The sequence below is a fragment of the Enoplosus armatus genome, chromosome 14 (assembly GCF_043641665.1).
Source record: "Enoplosus armatus isolate fEnoArm2 chromosome 14, fEnoArm2.hap1, whole genome shotgun sequence".
In the NCBI taxonomy this organism is placed as follows: domain Eukaryota; kingdom Metazoa; phylum Chordata; class Actinopteri; order Centrarchiformes; family Enoplosidae; genus Enoplosus; species Enoplosus armatus.
In genome coordinates this window covers 12,738,587-12,760,200 of record NC_092193.1, presented here as the reverse complement: position 1 = coordinate 12,760,200, position 21,614 = coordinate 12,738,587, and the positions used below count along the sequence as shown (strand labels likewise).

The 21,614-nt window shown below is 40.2% G+C and overlaps 1 protein-coding gene across 1 annotated transcript in view; it reads right to left on the bottom strand.

Annotated features, from left to right (window-relative positions):
• Positions 1-2,606: 2,606 nt before the first annotated feature.
• The window catches only part of tnr (tenascin R (restrictin, janusin)), a 62,166-nt gene continuing 43,158 nt past the window's right edge, over positions 2,607-21,614 (bottom strand). The window contains exons 22-28 of the mRNA XM_070918478.1: positions 16,333-16,463; positions 12,098-12,230; positions 10,984-11,135; positions 10,502-10,598; positions 5,219-5,380; positions 4,496-4,659; positions 2,607-2,726 (exon numbers count right to left, since the gene is read on the bottom strand). Of these exons, the coding sequence (XP_070774579.1) occupies positions 2,607-2,726; positions 4,496-4,659; positions 5,219-5,380; positions 10,502-10,598; positions 10,984-11,135; positions 12,098-12,230; positions 16,333-16,463 (959 nt within the window). The remainder of the gene's footprint in view (positions 2,727-4,495; positions 4,660-5,218; positions 5,381-10,501; positions 10,599-10,983; positions 11,136-12,097; positions 12,231-16,332; positions 16,464-21,614) is intronic.

Here is a 21,614-nt window from a genome sequence, read left to right as displayed (position 1 = left end):
TTGCCATGAGAGGAATCCCTCACAATACAAATAACATTCCTTTCCTTTACTGCAAAGCTTCATGACCTTTGTTCCTTGTACAAAAATGCACTGAGACAAACTTCATCCAAGTAGTTAATAAAATAAGTACATGAAGAACTCCCTACTCCACTATAAATCACTACGGGAGATGGATTGCATGAGAGGCTCTGAAACAGTCACTTTGACACTGAAACATAAATCAGTCCTGGGAAAGGTTGCGTGTTGAAACAGTTTGTTATAAATGTTATTTTAGGTTATGTTGGTTTTATTTTGCCTTTGAGGGCAATTCAAATGTTTCCACAACAACTTAGAGGCCTAATAATCTGAGTTATCTATATCTTCTACCTTACAAACTATTTCAAGAGAACCTTTTACCCACATCAGCAAAGAAATGTATCACTACAAATCAAATTAATACAGATACTCCAATGACATTTGTTACTTATTATCAGGCTCTTGGTTGCAGTCAACATGCAGTAGGCTCCATCCGCCCTTTAACACAACAATGGTTAAAAATACAGTGGTTAAGGGGACATGTTTCAGAGGGCTTTCTGAATTAGTTTGCATCTAAAGGGGGAACACATCAAAAGTCACATCATCTTCAACTCTATATCTACATTAGTATATTAGTAGTAGTTTATAGAGGGGAGAGTCACCATTGTTTTCAAGTCTAATAAGAACAAAAAACACAAGAAAAACATACACAGACATATGATACAAGCCAGATTGGCTGGTTTGCTTCAGTGAGATAACTGAATTGAAAAAACTGACAGAATTACACAAGATTTTTGAGAGTTAATATTTGGATTATTGAATAAATGAGACCAACTGTTGCTTGCAGCGATGGTGACACTGATTTCCAAGGATTGCATTGAACTGTAAATTCAGTTTTTATTAGTAAAGATAGTATGAAGCCAGAGAGGAGATTTAGCCAGTCGTGTGTGGTTTTGTTTTCAAATTCCACAGAGATAACTTTGCTCCAACAGAGGAGCCAGGAAACTAAAACGAAACCGTTTCCAGAAAACTGCAGTCAACTAAACGCATTGGCACTCGACGCTTTGTGCAACAGTGTGAACACTGAATAGAACAAAATGCTTGGTGGGCACGCTGCAGATTACGCACCGCCCTGCTAAAAGAATACATTCTCTGCCATGTTCGCTGATTTTGTTGTTTCACTGGGGAGCTTAAATAGCGAAGCAAGTGAAAGAAGGGTACAGAAGAAAGGCTTGGCTCGGCTCCATCTGCTGTTCTGCCTTCTTTGTTAAGTTCATTTCAGGTAGCAGTCGGGGAGAGGCCAGGCTAAAATCTGCACTATGCCCACCCTGACTTTCTTTTGCATAGAATTTAGTGTTCACGTTGCATTAAATATCGCCAGGGGACATGATTATCATAAAAGTGAGAATCTATTAATACAGGAAAAAAGCTGCTTCAGTGACTTTGGTGACAGAACTGACTGGCATCTTTCCAAACAGCAGGCCGAGTCTTTATTATGCAGATCTTTGGTTAAATGTTAACATCTATCAGCACCATCTCTGCAAGCAATCACAGCATCTACAACAGGGGTGAAAACTGGAAAATAAAGTCCAGGAAATAATAGTAAATGCCCACAATCTACTAAAGAAATCATTTGAATTGATTAAACAACAATAGCTTTGCTGTGTTCCCACTCGTAGTGCAAATACTGTCTCAGTGTGGCTACCAATAACAATAATAATGAAGTTATTACTGATGATTTCATTCCGCTTTAATAAGTAACACAAAGGATACAGTAACACAGACAGAGAGAAATAAAATAAATAAACTAGATGGTAATGAAGCTGTTGCTGGTGCACTGCTTTGTGAATGATCATTTAGCTTTTTGATGTCAATTTAATCTCTTACGTCCAGTATTTGTCATCATGTTTTATGATTAACTTAATGTAGGCTCAAAAACCAAGGCATCAAATCATATTAAATAGATGGACTTTTGTCACAATATCAGTTATAAAAATATATATATCTTACAGTTAAGGGTTTTAAGGGCATATACAGTATATTTTTCGTTAAAAGTGTTATTGTTTTGTAACAGTTAAAATAACGCTAGCTCTCACACTCTTGAGGGCATTTCTGAGCACATTTCTGGGCATCCCAGGGAAAGGCAAATCACAGACTTAAAGAAAAAAAAAAAGCTTCTTGGTTTGCCTTTCCGTTTTTTTACAGCAAATAGAACCATTGTCATTCAAAGTATTGAATAAATTACATACAGTGTCCTCTATCGTCTGGGTAGAAGTACAGCAGGGAAAGACAGCTAAAGCCGGGCAGGAGCAGAGATAAGCAGAGTTCGGACATTGTTTCACTCTCTCCGCTATTTCATCCGTGGTTATAACAGTTTCTGAATGTTGGTAGTGTATTAATAATAATGTGTTTTATTATTTTACAACTGAATATTAATAAAATATTAGTAGCTTTTTGTCATAACCCCCCCTTTTCTTTGCAGGCTCACTAAAAGGCATTTAAGAGCACAGCAGTTGAAGCAGAAACTCATCACTAAAAATCGTCCGAACTCCATTTATCCACGACTCTGGGCTGGGTGGAAGCGGTTTTGTTTATACAGGGGCAGACCGCCTCCTCTTGCTGCTGATGCTACGGAAGTTGAACGGCCTCATCTTCATCTCCACGAAGGGAATAGAGAACTCGTGGCCTTTCCAGTGGTACCAGTTAATACCCTGCAAGAGCGAAAGAGTGATTTCAGAAGCTGCTTGAATCAACAGGACTTTTGAGCAAATGACAGACAATGGAAATCAAAGAATACACTTTATTTTCAGTAAAGTGTGTCTTAATTTCAACTGAAGGAAGCATTCAAAGCAGGAAGGCAAAGGCAGTTGTAGTCTCACTCTAGCTCTGCTAATCCCTGTCATCGCCAAAACCCTACCATTTGCGGATTTACACTGAAAGGCCATTTCTCTCTGCGTGTCTTTATGCCTGTCCATCTCTGCTCCCACCTGGGCTAATTTCATGCCATCAAGCAACAAAGAGAAAGGTACAGAGCAAAGCAAGAGCAGCAGTGATGCTCCAAAGCCTTTCCTTTGTAGTTGAGCCTAATCACAGCTTCGCGTAACACCTCACTCTCTTTCTCGAGCCATTTCAGCATCAAACTGAGAGACAGAGAGAAAGAGACCACATCACACTCGTCAAAAGGACCTGACAAGCCCTCAGCGCTCACTCCCACCTCACAACCAAAAGGAAAAGTACATTTCAGTGTCAGAATATGAGGTACCAGTGTTTTATATTATTAATCAAACATTGCTGCTTGTTTTGAATGAACGCTGGCCTTTTCCTTCCACATGTTTCTATAATTTGATGATAAGCGATGAGCGTTTGGATCAACAAAAATCCTCCTGACAGAGTGTGTGTCACAGATGAACAAGCAAACCAAAATATATTAAGCTGCATCATCTCTCCAGGTTTCATTAAAATTCGACAAGTGGTGTAGCAGGTATGGTCCCGTTTGTATGACCTTTCATTACAGCTCCTCCATCACACCAATCAGTGTAACAAGTATGGAGATGGATGTCTGTAGCAAGTTTTATGTAATTTAATTTACAAATTATAAGCCTTTCAAAATGAGAAATTCTAACCTTTAATCACACTGCCATAATCAGGCCGGTTTAGGTGAGGTTTGTAAATGCCAAAATACCACCCTTTTCAAATAACAGCACTGAGTTGAAGGGTTGGTTCACTGTGCAGACAGATTTGATGTTATGTGCTGAGGTTTGTAGACAACCTCTGAGTTTTCTGCCGGCACATCAATACTATGGAGGTGAATGGAACATTTGTGGCACTCAAAGAATTTAAAAAAATTCAGTGGAACTACTTTCCACCAATGAAATAGTTCCAAGGAAAAGTTCAGAGTGAGGTGAACGCCGCAGCCAAATTTCATCCCCACTGCACTGGGATGGCAGCTAAAATCTCAGAGGCCAGTTTCTCACAACCTGGATGAATTAAACCAAACCGATCTGCCTGGCCAGGGGACCCCTGGGCAAAAAGGAGCTGCTGGGCCCCTATTACCCCCCCTACCTGGCATCGGATTTCCTGTGTGGCAATTTAATTAAAATCTAAATTGGTTTTGGAATGTGCAACATCTAAGCACAAAACTATAACAATGAAGGTCTTTAAGAAGACTTTAAAGAAGACACAGGGACCACAAGCTCAGGTAATAAATCTCACCCAATTTAAGGCCCTTATCATGTCAGTTGATATTGTGCTTTAGTGCTGCTTATTCTCAAACAAAATGTATATTTAATTTGCACAAACAAAGTTCACACACAGAAGACTTTTGGGGCTCCTGGGGCTACTTTGCCATGTTGGTAGTTGTCCTTGATACAGTACCACAATAAGTAGGAGTGTTGTTTTGATAATGATAAATAGATTAACTAACTATATTATTCATCACATTCCCTCTTTGATCAGCTTGCGTATTTGTTGGATGACTGACCTGACTGTGTCTGGACTCGCCATATTTGCCATTGAGGTTGGCCCGATGGCAGTTCTTGTACCACCAGGCTCCTTTGTAAGACAAGGCACAGTTAGTGACAGCGATGTCGTTGTCTCGGTCTTTTGTAGAGAAGGGCCGGCCCTGGTGGTAGCTCAGAGAGTCACCTGGGGTCAGAGGAGAGAGAGAGATGGAGAACCTGAAACGTCAGCGTATGCCGGGCAACACTGGCATGAGGCTGCAGTGAATGACGGAGTGATGAGGGGACATCAACGACCAGGCAGGCAGGAGGGAGATGGAGAGACATGAGAGGGAGGGAGAGGAAAGGAGTACTGCTGCAGGCTCCCTGAATTTATTTAGGCAGGGAGAATTATAATTATAAACATGAGGGATGACGGTTAATTCTGGCATATGGTCATGTTGACAGACTGAGAGATACATGGAGAGCGAGGACAAGAGTGGAAATGTGGAGGAGTGCTGAAGCAGGTTTCAGACGTCAGGGACAGAGAAAAGATGGAAGCGAAAGGAGGCAGGAGAAGAAATGGCAGATGGCAGAGGAGAGATGGGAGAGCATTTTCACTTTAAGGTTGGGGAAAGCACACGCTATATTATAGAATGTAGTAAGCGGGTTTATCACAAGGCTGTCATCCACAGAGCCAAGTAAAATGCAAAATAATGAAGTATGTTAACTTAAAAGAAATATTCCTAATGTATTCAACCACATACCAGCGGTGCCATTGTACTCTCCTATCCTGAGCTTGTACAGGTTTCTCGCATCTCCAATGGAGAATTTATCATAATTGGCGTAGACTGACTCCTGTCCATCCTTCATGTCAATTCTCAGCTCATAACGGCCCTGAGCAGCAATCCTCTGGATGTTGTCTAGACCTGTGGAGAAACAACACAAGTTATATGGAGTTGTAGATATTACATTGTCTGTATGTTGACTTCAGAGTTACACCTGCTGTTTGAAGCAATTACACCAGCTCTCACCCATTTAAAAACCAAATAATCGCATCGCATTAGAGCTTCTAAACCAGATTAAGAAGTCATTACGCTCAGAGTAAGAAAAAGTAACACAGATTTAAATCCATACAACCACAATGGAGGCAGATATTTGCCAAGTGTTAATGTACAGCGTGATCACATGAATTACCATCTCTGGTAGGTGGTTTGTAAAGGAGTCCTGTGGAGTTTTGTCTGTTTTGTTTGTATCACGTGCAGTAATGGTTTCACACTACTCCACTGATCGACAGGTGGCAGTGATGTGCCAAGAAAAGTAGCAATGCTGCAGAAAAATGCAGGCCAGAAGAAGGCTGCAAGCTAGCAAACATGGATGTAATGTTTTGAAAGTGTTTTATAAGAAAGGGAATGTATTGAACACGTTTGTCAGGCCTCAAGGAAACACACAATGGGCTCTGGTGAGAAAGACTGAATTTAAACAGTCTTTGTTTAGAAGAAAAACTCCACAACGCACCTTTTAAGATAAGGTACCTTTAACTGTATATTGCAGCTGCACACATGACTCCATTGGTTCAAGAAAGGTCTGCAGGAGTCAAGTCAACTCAAGTAAAACAGTTTTATATAGCCCAAAAATTATAAATCACAATTTCCTCAAATGGCTTTGCAATCTTCTCAGTGTACGAAGTCGTCTATCCTTGGACCCTCAATTCAGGTGAAGCGAAAAAGACCCTTTAATTGGAAAAAAGGAAGAGCAACAGAGGAAACCCTGTCCCAGGATGGACAGACATGTCAAGTCAATAAATGCAAAAATATATAAGATATTGATCAGAGATGTAACACAGACCATTGCACAAATAATATAACATTTGCTGATTTTTGTGACTTGTGACATTCTACCACCCATACACCAAGATTTTTTTTTTCTGTGAAAGACAGTTTGTTCCCACCTGCAGCTTTGTAGGTTAAAGGATTAAATCCTGATAAGCCTTATGTTAGACGTCTTTGTCAGCTGGTCGTATGGATGTGGATGATTGACATTGTTGAGAGCGGTGGACACCGTCACCACCAGGCCCCCCTGCAAATGCCACATGCTGCAACTTTCTGAGATATGCGGCTTTGCTCTCTATCTCCAAGGTAGCAGATACGATGGCTTGTTTGAACCCCGACAGGCGATAAGGCCCCACATCAACCTGAGAGATTGGAACTGCCTTTACTATCAGATTACAACAAGCACCCATTTGGAAAAAGAGTCTCCTTTCCCCGCTTAACCTCCGACAGAAGCATCACGTGTACTTTTTTTGAACCTGGAAAAAAATAAAAACCCTCAAGCCTCCGCTGATAACAACTAGGAAGTAGAAATCCTGGAGAGCAGGGAAACTAACTCTGCTGTAATACGTCAATGGAAAGCAGATAAAATCTATGTTACAACCTAAAGGCACTTAGGGTGACAGGGGAAAAGCAAGTGTTGTAATAAAATTGTGTTTAACACTTAGTCATCTCTAATTTCCATTGTATAATATCACTGTATTATCTGCAATTAATCTTGAACCCATAATTTTTTACTGTTTCTGTTCCTCCAACAGTTTTATGGGATCGGACTGCTCTCTTCCAAACTGCAGAGATTAAAAATGCATTTTGACACACTATTGCACTCTTGTCCTATTATACTAGCAATATTATCGTCTCGTCACATTTTATTACCAGCCTTTCTCTCACACTTATACAGAAACAAGAGGGGACATTAAAAAAAAAGGAAAGAGAATGGGATAATGATCACATATCGCACACAGCCACCCTGGTTTCTCTCTGTTATTACATCATCAAACTGACATTGTGTTCAGCATGAAAACCGGCTGAGGTCAGTGAGGAGGGAGAATAGATTGCCCTCGAGCAGTAATAAAAACGCCCGTTTTCAAATTGTAACAGATAATGAAAGCTTAATTTCCATATTCTTTACTGCTGACCAGTTAAGTGCCTCTTCTTTTCAGTTTGAGTGGACTTAATATCGATGTTTATGGTTCCATACTGTTCAATATATTGCCGTTCTGTGTGTAGAGGCAGTGATTAGCTAAATGTTTGCTGTAATAGCTCTCCAGGGCTGTGATAGTGACCTAATCTGTAGAAAGAAGAGGGAAAGTCAAATGGTTTGAAAGTGCCGTGACCATCTGTATGACGATACCATTCACTTTCTATAACAATGATACGTTTTAAGGACACTGCTTACACTGTGTTCACACAAGGATTTAGGGTTTTGCCAGTAACATGTAAGAACCCAAATGTAATGTCTATGGATAATACATTATTCTGTTTTGCTCAGTTACAACAGCATTTAATGTAGCAGAGGTTTGGACCAAAATCTATTCATTTCAATGGAATCACCCTGATCAGTGGATTCACTTTTGGAGGAAAAAAAAATTGTCCTTGAGCTTTATGGATAATTCTGGTATAGTTCTTAGAGCACCATTACCCACCAAATTGAAGTTAGACAAAGAATAATAATAGGAGTGACAAAATCCATTTTCCAACTTTTTTCATGTTGAACTACAATATGTTTGACATCATTAAGGCTCATGGTTCTTATATTCCTAGAAACACTGACATTCATCTATTCCATTCAAATACGGAAAACAGGTTGCGCAGTTGTCTCTAATTTGATGGAGGGGAGGCCCACAGTATCAGGCTTTGAAAACCTTCAACCTTTTGACGAAATGGCGAAAGAGAGTTAAAACTGGAGGAAGCGATCGTGTTAGCTGTGTCCCACAACCTTTTCTTCACGACCTTCTTTCACCTTCTCCGAACACTGTACAACTCGCAGGCAGTCCCTACGTCAATAATCTTCTAACATCACAATTAAATTTCCCTCTGCCATGTTCTGGGGAGATCGGGCACTTTAATTAGATATTCCTCCAATGGGCCTTTTACACAGAAGACAGTGTGACATGTCACGTTAGCAAAAGCACATGTGGAAATAATATAATAATAATCATGCTGGCTCACTTTCACACTGTCATGACTTACTGGGACACATAGAAGTAACTCCTGTGCTTTTCCTCCTCTGTGAGAAAAGCCTGTGGTCTCCTGTTCACAACCATGTTAACTACTAGATCAACGGACTAACAGGTCAGTTTCACACAGCAGACTTGACATTTTGTGCCGTACTCTGAGGCTCCCGCGTTCCCTGCTGTTATCTGTAATCTGGCATCACGGGGAGAAGCTTTCACAGGAGCAAAGAGCAGCTCTTGATGCTGCACACCCCGAGGTTACATTAAGCTGCTTTTATGCACTGAGAGGACAGAGTACAGTACAGGATAGAAGAAAGACTGGAGGGGAAAAGTGCATCGTAGGAAGGCTAAAAAAGAGAAAAGCAAGGCCCTGGAGACGGAGGTGCCCTGGACTGGTATACATCCAGAAGTGGTGAGAGGGCAGATTATTGCTGATTCAGCGGAAGTGGAAACGGGTCAGATGAATTGGTGTACTCACTGAACTAGACATTCTCCGGCGTCTTTAGATCATATTGTACGGACAGAGCCATTATAAATCTACCAGATGTGAGGCAAAAGCTGCGGCATGATGCCTTCAGGTGTCTGTGAGAAACAGCTGAAACATTACTGTTACTTTATAGCTCACTATCTACACTTTATACTGAGTAGTGTACAAAGAGGATTGGATTTCTCTCCTGTATTGGTGTGTGTGTGTAGTGTCATATTGCAGAGATGGCTGTCCAATATCCTTTATCAAGTTAATTTCTTCCACTCTTCTTTGTTGAAATACACCCCCCCCCCCCGATAAATTATTAATTTCTACCAGCTGACAGCAATCCAACTTTTTCTGTTGTGATAAAATGTTAAGAGCTGGTGGCGCACAAACGTAGCAGGAACAGCTGACATTATTATTTAATTCAAATCGACAACACCACGAACTACAGCTTAAAAAATAACCAGCTTAATATGCTTTCACCTATTACAGCGTGCTTAGTCACTAATGGACTCGAGTGTGCCACAGCTATCGTGTGTTACGATCCAATATGTGTCAGCTGCAAAGTAACAGCCCTCCCTCTGTTATAATGCGGTGATAATGCAATGCCATAAAATTTCCCCCCAGTGTTATTCAATTTCTCTAATCAAAAAGTTCAAAAAACATTCTTCTCAAGGTCCTGATTCACTTAATGAAATATTCATGTAATATTTCCCTTTAATCATCTGCACCAAAACAATAACACAAAAACTGGCCCATGAAGAAACATGACTCATTTGCACATTTTCTAATGAATATAATTATTGCTTCATAATGAGATTTTTTTGGGTGGGTGGGTGGTGGTGGGGTATTCGGCAGTCCATCAAAACAGCGAGGAGGTTCTGTTGTTTTGTCTTTGAATCAGAGTGCCACTAAAAACAATTACCGAGTCATTTCAGGGAGAGATGATCTTTCAGAGAATCCACAAGTCAAGTGCTGAAAGATGAGATGAGCCTTCATACAGAATGAAAACTCTCATAAGAAAGGGTATACTGTCTGCACACGATATTGGAAACATCTTTCCTCTCCATAAAATAGATGTATCAATTGAAACCAAGTGAAAGCTATGACCCTGTATTGATTGCACCTATTAAATCCTCTTCAGTCATGGAGACGGCGTGTAGATAAAGACGGTAATACAGCCTTCAGAAAACGGGAACAGAGACTCAACGAAATTGGTTGCAGGTTGCGGCTGCAGCCCATAAAATGCAGCTGAGATATATTGAACAGGGTGGCATGAAGTTGAAATAAGGCAGCAGCAAACCGGATCTTTCCTGTGACACCTCTAATACAACTACTAGTCAGTCAGTGTCAGTATCATTTTAGATTTATCAAGAAAAAAAATGAAATGTAGAACAACTACTCCCCAGTTCCTATTTTGTTTTGATTGAGGGAGATACTACACATATTTATCTTGTCCTACAAGTAATGTTTCAACTACAGAAGCAGTTGTTATGCCAAACATCCTTGTATTTGAAACTACACTCCACCCATCCTTTCTCTAGATTAATTATCTCAGAGTAAGAGTCTTACCAAGCCAGAATTCATCCTCCAGGTTTCCAAAACCGACACGATAGTCACTCCACTTCCTGGAAAAGTCTGTCAGGCCATTCTGACGACGCTGGAATATCTAAACACCAAAATATGACGAAGTGACAAGATCAAAGAAATACAACTCAGTGGTTCAGACTAAAATCACTGACATCACAAGGACTACAGGACAAGGACATCCAGTATTGTATTCGATCCAATAAAATCCAATTTTCTACCCTGCTCTTCTTCTCCTTTCGAACCTTTCTTACATTTGCACATTTATTTGTTTCAAATTTTAATTTGAGGATAAGATGCACCATCTCGTTTTCAACATTTAAACAAACAATAAAAACCTAATTAATGATAATGAATGAAACAATCCAAATTACACAAATCATAGCAACATCAACAAGAACTCGCACATCATTTGCACATATGACAGAGGGGCTATCAAATAAGGTGTTATCTTCACAGTGACTTACAATCCAGCCTCCCTCATCGGTGGTCATGTCACAGTACACCTGCACACCCTGGCTCGGGTCTCTGTTGATGTAAATGGTGTAGACGCCGCTCAGAGTCTCTCCATTCAGCAGGTGTTGGGCACAATTCTGAGGTGTTGCAAACAGACGACTCCCTGGGGAGAAGCAGAGGAGGCATGAGGACAAGTTAGGATTTGCTTCTTTTTTTTTTTTTTACTTAAAATGATTGTTAGTAGAGATTCATGTGGACTGCAGGATTTTTTTTTTATATCAACAACGGATTAAATGCCTATGAGTAATGTAAAATGAGTTGCTTGTAGTGACGATCCGACAGTTCCCCTCAGCTCTACGGAGCCTTTTAGTGTTTTTACACCCCGTAACTTCACTGTTTTGGTTCACGCTCACTGCTCTTATCAATCCTGTTTTCAGTCACAGCAGGCAGCTGTTTTAATTGACTGTATACTACCTGCAGAGCACCAAACAGCAGACAGACAAAGTTAGCTGGTGATCATAGTGGAGCATTAAGCTGTTATAGAGCAAATATTTCCCTCAGGAGTTGGTGAAGACCATAACAGAACTAAAAGTAGAATATTGACCTTACATTCATCAGGTGGTGAGAAACACAACTCCAAATGAATGCTAATGTTGCTCCCTGTCTGTTGTATGTGTAAATAGGCAACTGTTTGCTAACAGGTTTGCTATATAGACTTCAAATCTTTCAATACACAGCCTACTGTTACATCCACTGCTTGCTTTAAATTATGGATACTGATATTTACTTTTTGGCATGTTCACATAATTGATTTGACACATTGATTAGCAACTTTGTGATGTTTCCTAACCCTCGTTTGACATAAGATTAAAGCACACTGTTCACGTCCAGGATTGCAGACAGCCACCCTGCAGGTGCAGCCTAATGGGAAGTCTCCCTCGCTCTGCTACAGGGAGGGGAGATGAATATTGTGCCTGACTTTGGGGACCCATTATTGTGCACCTTTAGTTATGGTGACTGTAATGTGAAATGCAGTGCAGAAGGGAAAAAAACTCTGTGGGGCCAAGAAAACTCAAAACAAGTACATTATGTGTGTGTGTGAGAGTGAATGTGTGTGTACTGTACCTGTGGTGAAGGTTGTGGAGACTACAGCACTGGTGTCAAGTCCTCTTGCTGCCTGGAGCTTGACAGTATACTCCGCGGTCTCAGCCAGTCCCTCCAGTCGAATCCATGTGTCCTCTGAATCTAGGATCAGCTCCTAGTACACACACACACAGGACCAAATTCATTCACAAGTTAAAATATATTAGATAAAGAAATTGCCTTCCATAAAAGTAATAATTGAATGTGTATTCAGTATAAACCTCAGGGTAAAAACAAATTATATTAGAATCCCCATAAGTCACTGATAAAACACTGAATTGAGCTTGTGAGTTTTACAAAGACCTATGGCAACAAAGAAACCTTCAAGCTATTTTTGTTCAGGAAACTCTTGACAGCTTGCTTTGTGTTCCAGTAGAACAATATTCTCAAACTAGCAGCACAAATAGGTGAAGTTTACTTATAAGGAATGAAAAAAAAAAGGATATTAGGTCGATCTAAATAATATATTAATGAAGTAGTAAAGTATTAGTTGTCTGTTCACATATGAAGCATTTGAATTAGCCAGTTACTTGGAGAAAGCCTGGGCGAAAATGTTTTTATCAGGATACAGTTTAGGCTTGCAGCAGTTCTTTTCAGTGCACAGTTCGTTTTTACAAATAAATCCGTTATTAGCACAAAGACGAACTTATAATCTTTTAACTGATCCTCTTTTTTTGTTCTTTTCTTTTGCTTTTTGTAGAACAGTGGTGTCTTGTAATCCCATGTGGGATGGGCTAGATGTTTGGCATGACACAGAAATAAAAACTAACTAAGTAAGCCGGAAAAGTTACCCTTCTACTGACGGCTAACTCGAGCTGCCCGTGTTTTCACATGTGAAAAGTCACCAAAGCCATAGAAAATACAGAAAAGAGAGGAGCTGAGAAGCAAGAAAAGAGGAGGGTGGATGGGTGAGGGATGGGAGGAGGAGGAGGAGGGGGTAACTAGACGGAGAGAAGGAGATAAAAGACTCTTATCGGACAGCCAAGCTGAGAAGCTGCTACACAATCAGGAAACAAACATTTCTATATTTGGAAAAGGAGTCATGACAGTACAGTGCAGTTACTTCCCTTTGTTTTTGACAAAAGCCTCTTTTATTGAGCCCGTCTTAAGGAGCCAAGACCGTTTTTCAGAGAGTACTTTCTGATGAAAAATGAATCCACGCTTAATTCATTTCAACAGAAAACGTGAACTTGTCTACGCATGTATTTGTGTGCATGTGTGTAACAGTTTGCCCCTGGATACACATTAAATATGGACAAGTAAGAATGAAATATTCAGCCAGTTTGGGGGGAAAAAAACATATATTTCCAGGCAATGTGTCCATGTGAATTATGCAGGAAAGCAGCTGGTAAATGGTGTCTCTGTCTCTGAGGATCTGACATTTTCCCACCAGGTTTTCAGGGTCAAGATAAGATTTTTATTGTAAACAAAACAGCCCTGTCTTATCAAGGACAACACATAACTTCATACACTTGCTATCGATTGTGTGTTTGAGTGGTATTTATCCTTGTGTGTGAGAATGGGGACGTCTTTATCCAGGCACGAACATAACAAACAGTGATACATGCGTTTACAAACTGTTAAGTAAATGTTAATCAGATAAGAGATTAATCTCACAGCTACTCCGTGTAAATTATAAAAGTCCATTATCTCTGTGAGAGGGGAAGCTGGTTCAACAGCTGTAAGGCTCACCAACATGCGGTTAGATTACAGCCGAGGTAACGCTGCCGCATATTTTCTGCAAAAGGCAGACCTCAAGTAGACCGGAGGAAAATCTCGCAAGGAGCACCTCAATCCGCAGTAATCATTTCGGCTCTGAGCACGAGCGGTATGACTCAGTTGTTGTCAAACAATATGAATTTGAAATGTGGCACTTGTTGAGGCAGCTCACCGTGGTGAACGCAGATTTCAATACAATCTATAAGAACATGATAAAAGGTTATGAGAAGAATAAAAAATGAAATTGATTTTCAAATCTTCCAACTGGATTTTCAAGATCTTCCACCTTTTTAGCTTTCTTCCTGTTTAATGCATCAAATTAATAGGAAATGACTGTATGCAATTACACGATAAAGAACCTCCATATAAGCAGTGAACTGAAATCACAGCAGTTTTCATATCATTAATGTTTTTCTTTCAGCCTGTGAAGGAGTGAGTCAGTGTCCAGTCCCGACAGGTGAACGAGAGACAAAGCAAACAAATTAGTAAGGACAATACTAACATCTAAACAGACTTATATTGCATTAGCCAATTTAATGTGCCGCAGCTGAGCAGCTAAGCAGTTTAAGAGTGAGATTGTGTGGCGTAAACATAATCGTGTAAACACAAGTTTAAACATAATTGTGCAAGCATAAATTTAGTATATTCTTATTGAATTGCTATCAGCTTGCTTACACATATTTAGTGTTCACAATAATTGTAAAGTTGATGTTCCAGAATCAAGTATCTTCAACTAGTCTCGGGCAGCTGGTAGTTCATGGGGTTGGGAAAAAGACAGGAAGAAAGGAGTGGGCAGTGAGCGGGGTTTGCGGGGATCGAGCAGGAGTGTAATGGCTTAACTGATCTGTGTTCGGACTGAGAGTTGGACTGATTTATTCCCAGCTATCTATCTATCTGATGTCAGCAGGGCCTTTTTCCACAGTGGATGTTTGCAACACATGACACGTGTCCTTGTTTGTCAGTTAGATCGTTAAGCTACGCTTATTTCTCAGTTACATGAGGAGGAGACGTTAGCAGGAAAGCTACTGCGGGTGGTTGTTCAACATCTGTGGCTCTCGTGTTGTGCAGCAGCCTGCTGTCTGGTTGTTAGTCAGTATGACTGTCTGCCTATGACCGTAACAGTATAGAACAATTTGAATGAAAAAAAAGTTAATTCATTCATAGTAAAGTAGGGAGCACCATAATGAAACCAAACAGTATTAAATATGAATTTCTCCCTTTCGGGTACTGATTTGTATGCTGTATGTTTATGTATTATTGTACATGCTGTGGGAGAAATTTCAGTTTGACTTAACATGCAAATTTATGCAGTGCCTTGGAAATGGCATACAACATGTTGATGTAATATTACTCCTCTGTAAAAGCCATAGTATATCTGTTTCTTTAGAAACAACACACTGTTTTGGAATAAGAATGAAAAGGCAGAATGTGAGATCAACAGTATCAAGAAAGGAATAGTTTCAAGCACAATGTTTCAAAGTCTGTTTGCATTTGAAACACGTGAAAAAAAGGGGACAATCTGAATTGTTACTAATGCATTCTTTGTGAATGAGTGACACCCAATGGTCAACCACACAGCAGTACCACACATTCAAGGTCAGAGTGTGTGCGCGTGTGTGAGAGACTGGTGGTAGATCATAACTTCATTAGTATGGACGTGTGTGTGTGTAACAGTGATTTTTAGATCACGCCAGTCTGTGTGCATCTGCTTGCATGTGTGTGTTTGTGTATAAGACACCTAATTGCCAAAAAAAGGGAGTCTTTTGCAGAGCATCATGGAAAGTGGTTCCAGTCAATTCGTCAACAGGAGGGGTGGGAGGGGGAGTTTCCCACACTCTTACTAATATGCTTTATTACCATTACTCAGCCACATCAAAAAGTTTAATCAAAATAAACAATGTCTCTACTGAGACACATTAAAAGTGATATCTCTATTAGACAGGCAATTTCACTGCATAAGTCCCTTATGTGTGTATCAATCTGTATCTGTGTGTGTGTGTGTGTCCCCACACGCTTGCACACTCCACATCAAGGGATTACATGATTGAAAGATAAAATTTGAATTTTGAAGTGCTTAAAGCTCCATGAGGCAAATTGTGATATTGGGCTATATACATAAACTTGACTTGACTTGTCATAAAGTTGTGTTTGTGCATTCATTTTCTTTTACTGAACGTTGTTCAATCTGCTATAATAAGTTGATTCAATTGGAAACATTTTCTACTTTCTAAATCCGAGAGGGGGCTTCAATATGCTCTACAATATCTGCAGAATGAAGTTTCTATTTTCAGGTGTGTGGATTAACTAAAATACAGTTTATCTCCCTGACACAGGAAGTTTGCAACTGCAGCATGGATACTCAACAGGATTTCCAGAACCACTAGATACGGAAACACATTTTGGCTACAGATAAAATGTTAACATACATGGAATTACAGTTTATAGGATATCAGCAGTGAGTATGTGTGTAAGAAAGTTCAGCTGCGTGTGCTACATACTTTTCGGCTGCCGTCGGTTGACTTGTAGGTGAGCATGTAGTTGTCAATTTCTGCGATTGGCGGTTGCCAGGAGATGAGAGCGCTTCGGTGATTCACTTCACTGGCTGTCAGGTTTAGGGGCGCGTCCATGGCTGCCAGAAAGAGAGAAAAATGCCAACTTTAACAATCAATTTGGAGCAAAACAAGAAATGTTTTCTATCTATCTTTCTTTCTTTCTATCAGTATCCATCCAACCATCTATCCATCCACAACGTGCTGCAGTTCTGGAGGTGTTGATTTGTTCACCCACTTACACCCTTGCATACTGCAAAACAGTATAATTTTCATTAATACTCACTGTATTTCAGCTTGTTATAGGTGGATTGGGTGAATGCCTGGTGTCGAAAGTATGAAAATTGCTGATGAAAATGTCCCAGTTACCATGTTGAGAAACTCAGTGAGTTACTGTACATGGCGTGAATGTGCCATGTATTGAGTGACTTGTACAGAACTGCCTGGTGCAGGTGGGCAAAGAAAGGTTCTTATGCTTTTGTGTAGTCTGAAATCTCACTCATGACATTCCAGTGCAAATTATGTTTGGACAAAGTAACGCATACATCATTTATCTTTACTTGACAACATTTTAAAGTGGTAAGTTAATGCAGAGGTAACCATATGAAGAGGGTTTCACAATTTCAAGTCTGAAAGGTTGAATTTATAGCTGATGGCTATCAGGATTTGCAGAAACTGTAAAAGTGCAAAATCACAGTCAACTGAGAAATTCAAGTTTTTGCATTCTTCACATTAGGTCCAATCAGTTAAGGCAGTGGTGTCAAACTCAGGGCTTCATGGCTCTGATATGGAAACAGGCCAAGTGCACTTTGTGCTGCTCTGCTGAGAGTATCCTCACTGCATAACGGCAAAAAAACCCAGATGCTTAACAAAATGCATTTTAACGTTTTTTTGGAGAAAAGCTTTAAATATCATCAAGGATACCAGCTTACACATCACTCTCATTCCTGCCATCTGGAAAACGCTAACCAGTTTAATAGTTCACATACATGCACACACACACACACACACACACACACACACACACACACACACACACACACACACACACACACACACACACACACACACGGGTAAAGTCACTGTAGTATTTTATTGTATTATTTATTATCTGCCAAGTTAAGAACATGCAGTATTTTATTAAATAAATTATCAAAGAGGTTTGATACATATAAAATAAACTGAATTCGAGGTCTGATGACCTGCAGGCTTTTGATCATTTAATAGTTTATGAAGACAAGCTGTGGCTGGCTCACTATCAGCAGAGAAGTATCAGGCAATAATATCAGCTGAGGCAACATAATCCACCGTGAATTTGATCCGATATTTGCTACTGACGTTTCTACCCCGGGACCACCTCCGATACGCCCACAAGTGGACAGCAAATTGATGTGGCGTATTCATCACGGCAGGTTTGTGCGGGTTGGCACAGTGTGGAATTTAATATTTTTGGATAACAGAGTTTTGTGGTCCTTAAGATATCTGACCCTTGTGATATATACATTCAATCTCTCTGACTATGCAGTTAGCTCAAGGGTGTGACATTGGTTTGAAGTGTGGGGGACACGATAAAGTGCAGGGTCTGGGAGTCCTCCCCCAGAAAAAAACAAGGATTTTAATACCATTTTCTGTGTTTCTGCATTGTTTTTTTTTTTTTTATCATATTCACAGATACTTAAAAGCAACACATTATGACCAAGATGGCTATCATGCTTAGTTTAATCATTCTGCCAGAAAAGTGGAAAATATACATGAGAAAAAGCTGTCTTACTCTCTGCATGTTTACAACTCATAACCCTACTGAATACGACATGCTGAGGTATTCAATTAGAGATATCAGCTATACTGTGAAGAATAGGACTGGTAGATCTATGGCACATTATTAATGGCAGAATCAACAGATAATGTACCATTTGCAATTTCAATCACCACATATAAGAAATGTATCAAAATAAAAAAAGTATAGATGTAAATCTGTAAAAACTATAAACAAATTATTTGTTTGATTTGTAAAAAAAAAAAAAAAAAAAGGCAAAAAAGCAAAATAAATGTTCTCAGCTCTGTATTTCTTTTTTTTGGCAAATGTTTCTCAAACTGGAGTTCATTGTGTATATGTTGGAGACTATTTTACTTTACTATTTGTTGCACTACTTACTGAGTACTTACTGCAGCAGGACGGTGTATGTGGGATTTGACTCAAAATAAACTCCAGTTAATTTTAATGAAGGATGTCTTCCAATTCAACATTGTGGCTCATTGGGGTGCTCATAGTTTTTGGACAACAATGCAGGTCTATGACACAGAGGGATGAGCTGCATTAGGCCAGCTGAAAAAGAAGATTTTTGCTTTTGGTCTTTTCATGGGATTTGTTGATAAAAAGAAAAATATTGCCCGACTTGTCCTTTAATGTGTAAAAACCAATGACATGCTAGATCATTTTGTCCTCAAAAAATGATGACAGGAAACTGGAAACTAAACATATAGATTCTAAATATTACTAAATATTACAATGGGGAGAGAGCTGATAATTTCTACTCTCTAAGCAATCAAATCAAAGCACAGGTGAATCAAAGACTACAGATTAACAAAGGGACATTTAATATATATATATATAATTATATATTATTATCTTTAACATTAATACTGTAAATGTATTCTATGAGGTGGGTAAAATCTCCACGTCAGTAATCCTAAATCCCCACAGGACTCAGTGAGAAGAGCAGCGAGACACTTTTCCATGTTTAGTCACAGCCTCAAAAGCATTCAAGCCCTTGATCAGCAAGCCCACCCCAGTTTTACCGCACATTACATCACACCATCCAAGTACATTCTTGGTCCCTGCACAGCTTTAAACAAGGTTTGATTATAGTCCCTTTGTTGATACTTTAACCACATTACAAGGGGACTCACCTCAATTTCCCCACCTTACATCACCCTTTTTGAGTCAATATCTGATCTTCTGATGGTAGCGGAGGCACTGACATGGTGTAACCTCATTTTAGTGCATGATAGAAAATAGATGACCTTCTATTCGGAAAAATCAGTTTCCTGGAGTTACATCATGACTCTGGGACACATCGTCAGCCAGTCGCCTGACACCGCTCTGAGTAAGGGAGGCGGGGGTGCTGAAACAAATGAAGTGCTGCGCTTTGTGTGCAGTGCAATCAGACATCACCGCTGTGAATATGAGATAAAGATATCTACTACATGGCTGTCTATTTCTGTGATTCCCTTTGTTTGGCTCTGGCTTTTCTCTTTTTTTCCCTCTTCCCTCTGTAGTGAAACAAACACGGGCTTCTATAAACAGCCTGAACTTTTAACTTCTCCTGAGGACTTGAGTGGCCATAGGCTTAACTGTTAGCTAAACATCTAGCCCTAAATTGAACCCAGACCTCACACAACTCTCACACACACAAAGAAAATCCACAACATCCACTCCACGCACACACACTCTCTTCTCGTCTAAATCCTTGTGTGTGCACGCACATATGGAAAGATCAATGACAGCTCGGTAATTAACAGCATGTACCCTCCTTGATAACCTCCTGAAGACGCGGGGTGCCTTCTCTCTGAGACAGTGATAGGCAGATCCACACTGTGTGACACGGGAATTGAGAGAGAGAGAGTGAGAGGGGAAACAGGGAACCAAGAGTGTTTAGAGAGGCTGAGTAGTGCAGTTTCAGATAAAGACAGCACATTGCAGATTGTGCTAAAGTCCGCTGTAACGTGCCAATCCTGCACCTTCTCGTCTTCATTGACCTCCTCTGCATCTCATTTCTGCTTTTCTGTTTCCTCCTCAGTCTGTTTCCTCCTATTCCCACATCAACCTGGGGTCTTCCTCCTTATCTGACAAGCTGCCATTCTAACTCTAATGTGCCAGACAGTGAGTTTATCTTTTGTTCTTGTCCTCCCCTCAGCTTGATGAGCACTGTTGCTGCATCATGTGTGCATGGGGGATAGATGAGAGGAAGGAAGAGGCGGGAGGGGCGTTTTCAATTCATAGAAATTGAGGGGCCTGCAACCACCCTCATTTTGCCCATCTTTATTCTTTCTTTCTCCTCGTTCTCCAATTAAATCCATCTCCTTGTCCTTTTCTCTCTGGTGCTCTCCCTCCAATTAAACCTTTGCATGGAGCGCGCCCATGCAGGTGAGCAGGTGTCGTCTGATCTCCTGGCAGCTCTATCTTCAGACGTGCAGTTTTGAACAATGGGATTGAGATGAATAGGTTTGGCAACATCTAATGTCTCATTAACACACGGTGTAAACAATGCGAGAGGAAAAACACACGCACACAGAGAAGCAGATGGGAAGGGCGGCATGGGCAGCAGCAATTTGTTGCAGGAAGAAAAGAGGGAGGAAGTTATTCTTTTGGAGTGGATGTCACATCTCTATGCCGATTTGCAAGTCAATGATTCTGCTTGGATGATGTGTGGGTAATTCTTTTGTTTTTATGTAGTTGAATCCAATATAACCAAATGCTACTTGGATAATAACAAGAAAACACCTTGTTATTATCTTTGAAGTCCAATTGAAATTAAGTCGCCTTTTTTCCCCGTCTGCTACAGCGTACATATCTGCTCTGTCCATCACTCGTCCTGTGTTCTTTTTTGAGAAAAAAACAAAGGGAGAAATTTATATTTTATATTGTTTGGTTTCGTGACAGCGCCGCCTAGTTTTGCATTAATTAAATGGAATACAGAGCGTTTGAAAAACAACCCACGTTAGCGTTCCTGCAAAAGTCTCCTTCTTATCTAACTGACTAACATGAACACACATCTTGTCCTGCATGTTAGCTTTTTGAGCGAGCGACCAACAAAGATTCACCGCTAACGTCAGTTTGCAGGCAGTGTGATGGCTAATTAGCTACAGCACATGAAACAGCATGTAAACGTACCTGCAAATGTCACTTTTGTCCATTTAGATGCTAATGTGGTCCTGATTCTTACAACTCTAACAACATGCTGTCTGCACATGGCATGTTACAGCACAAGTTTGTTTACTTTGTCTCTCGTTCCCTACGGTGTAACACCGGCACTCTGGCAGCCAGCCAGCAGTCAATCAAACACAGACATGGACATACACCTCCAGTCGGCTAGACGAAAAAGAGCATTTCTGATATTCCCCCAAAGACCTTTTTTCTTCATTTTTGAGGAAGGCTACGCTGTTCAAGCCAGACATAGCTCACACCCACTCCCTGGGTTTCTCTTGTGAAACCTTCCTGCCAACACCCA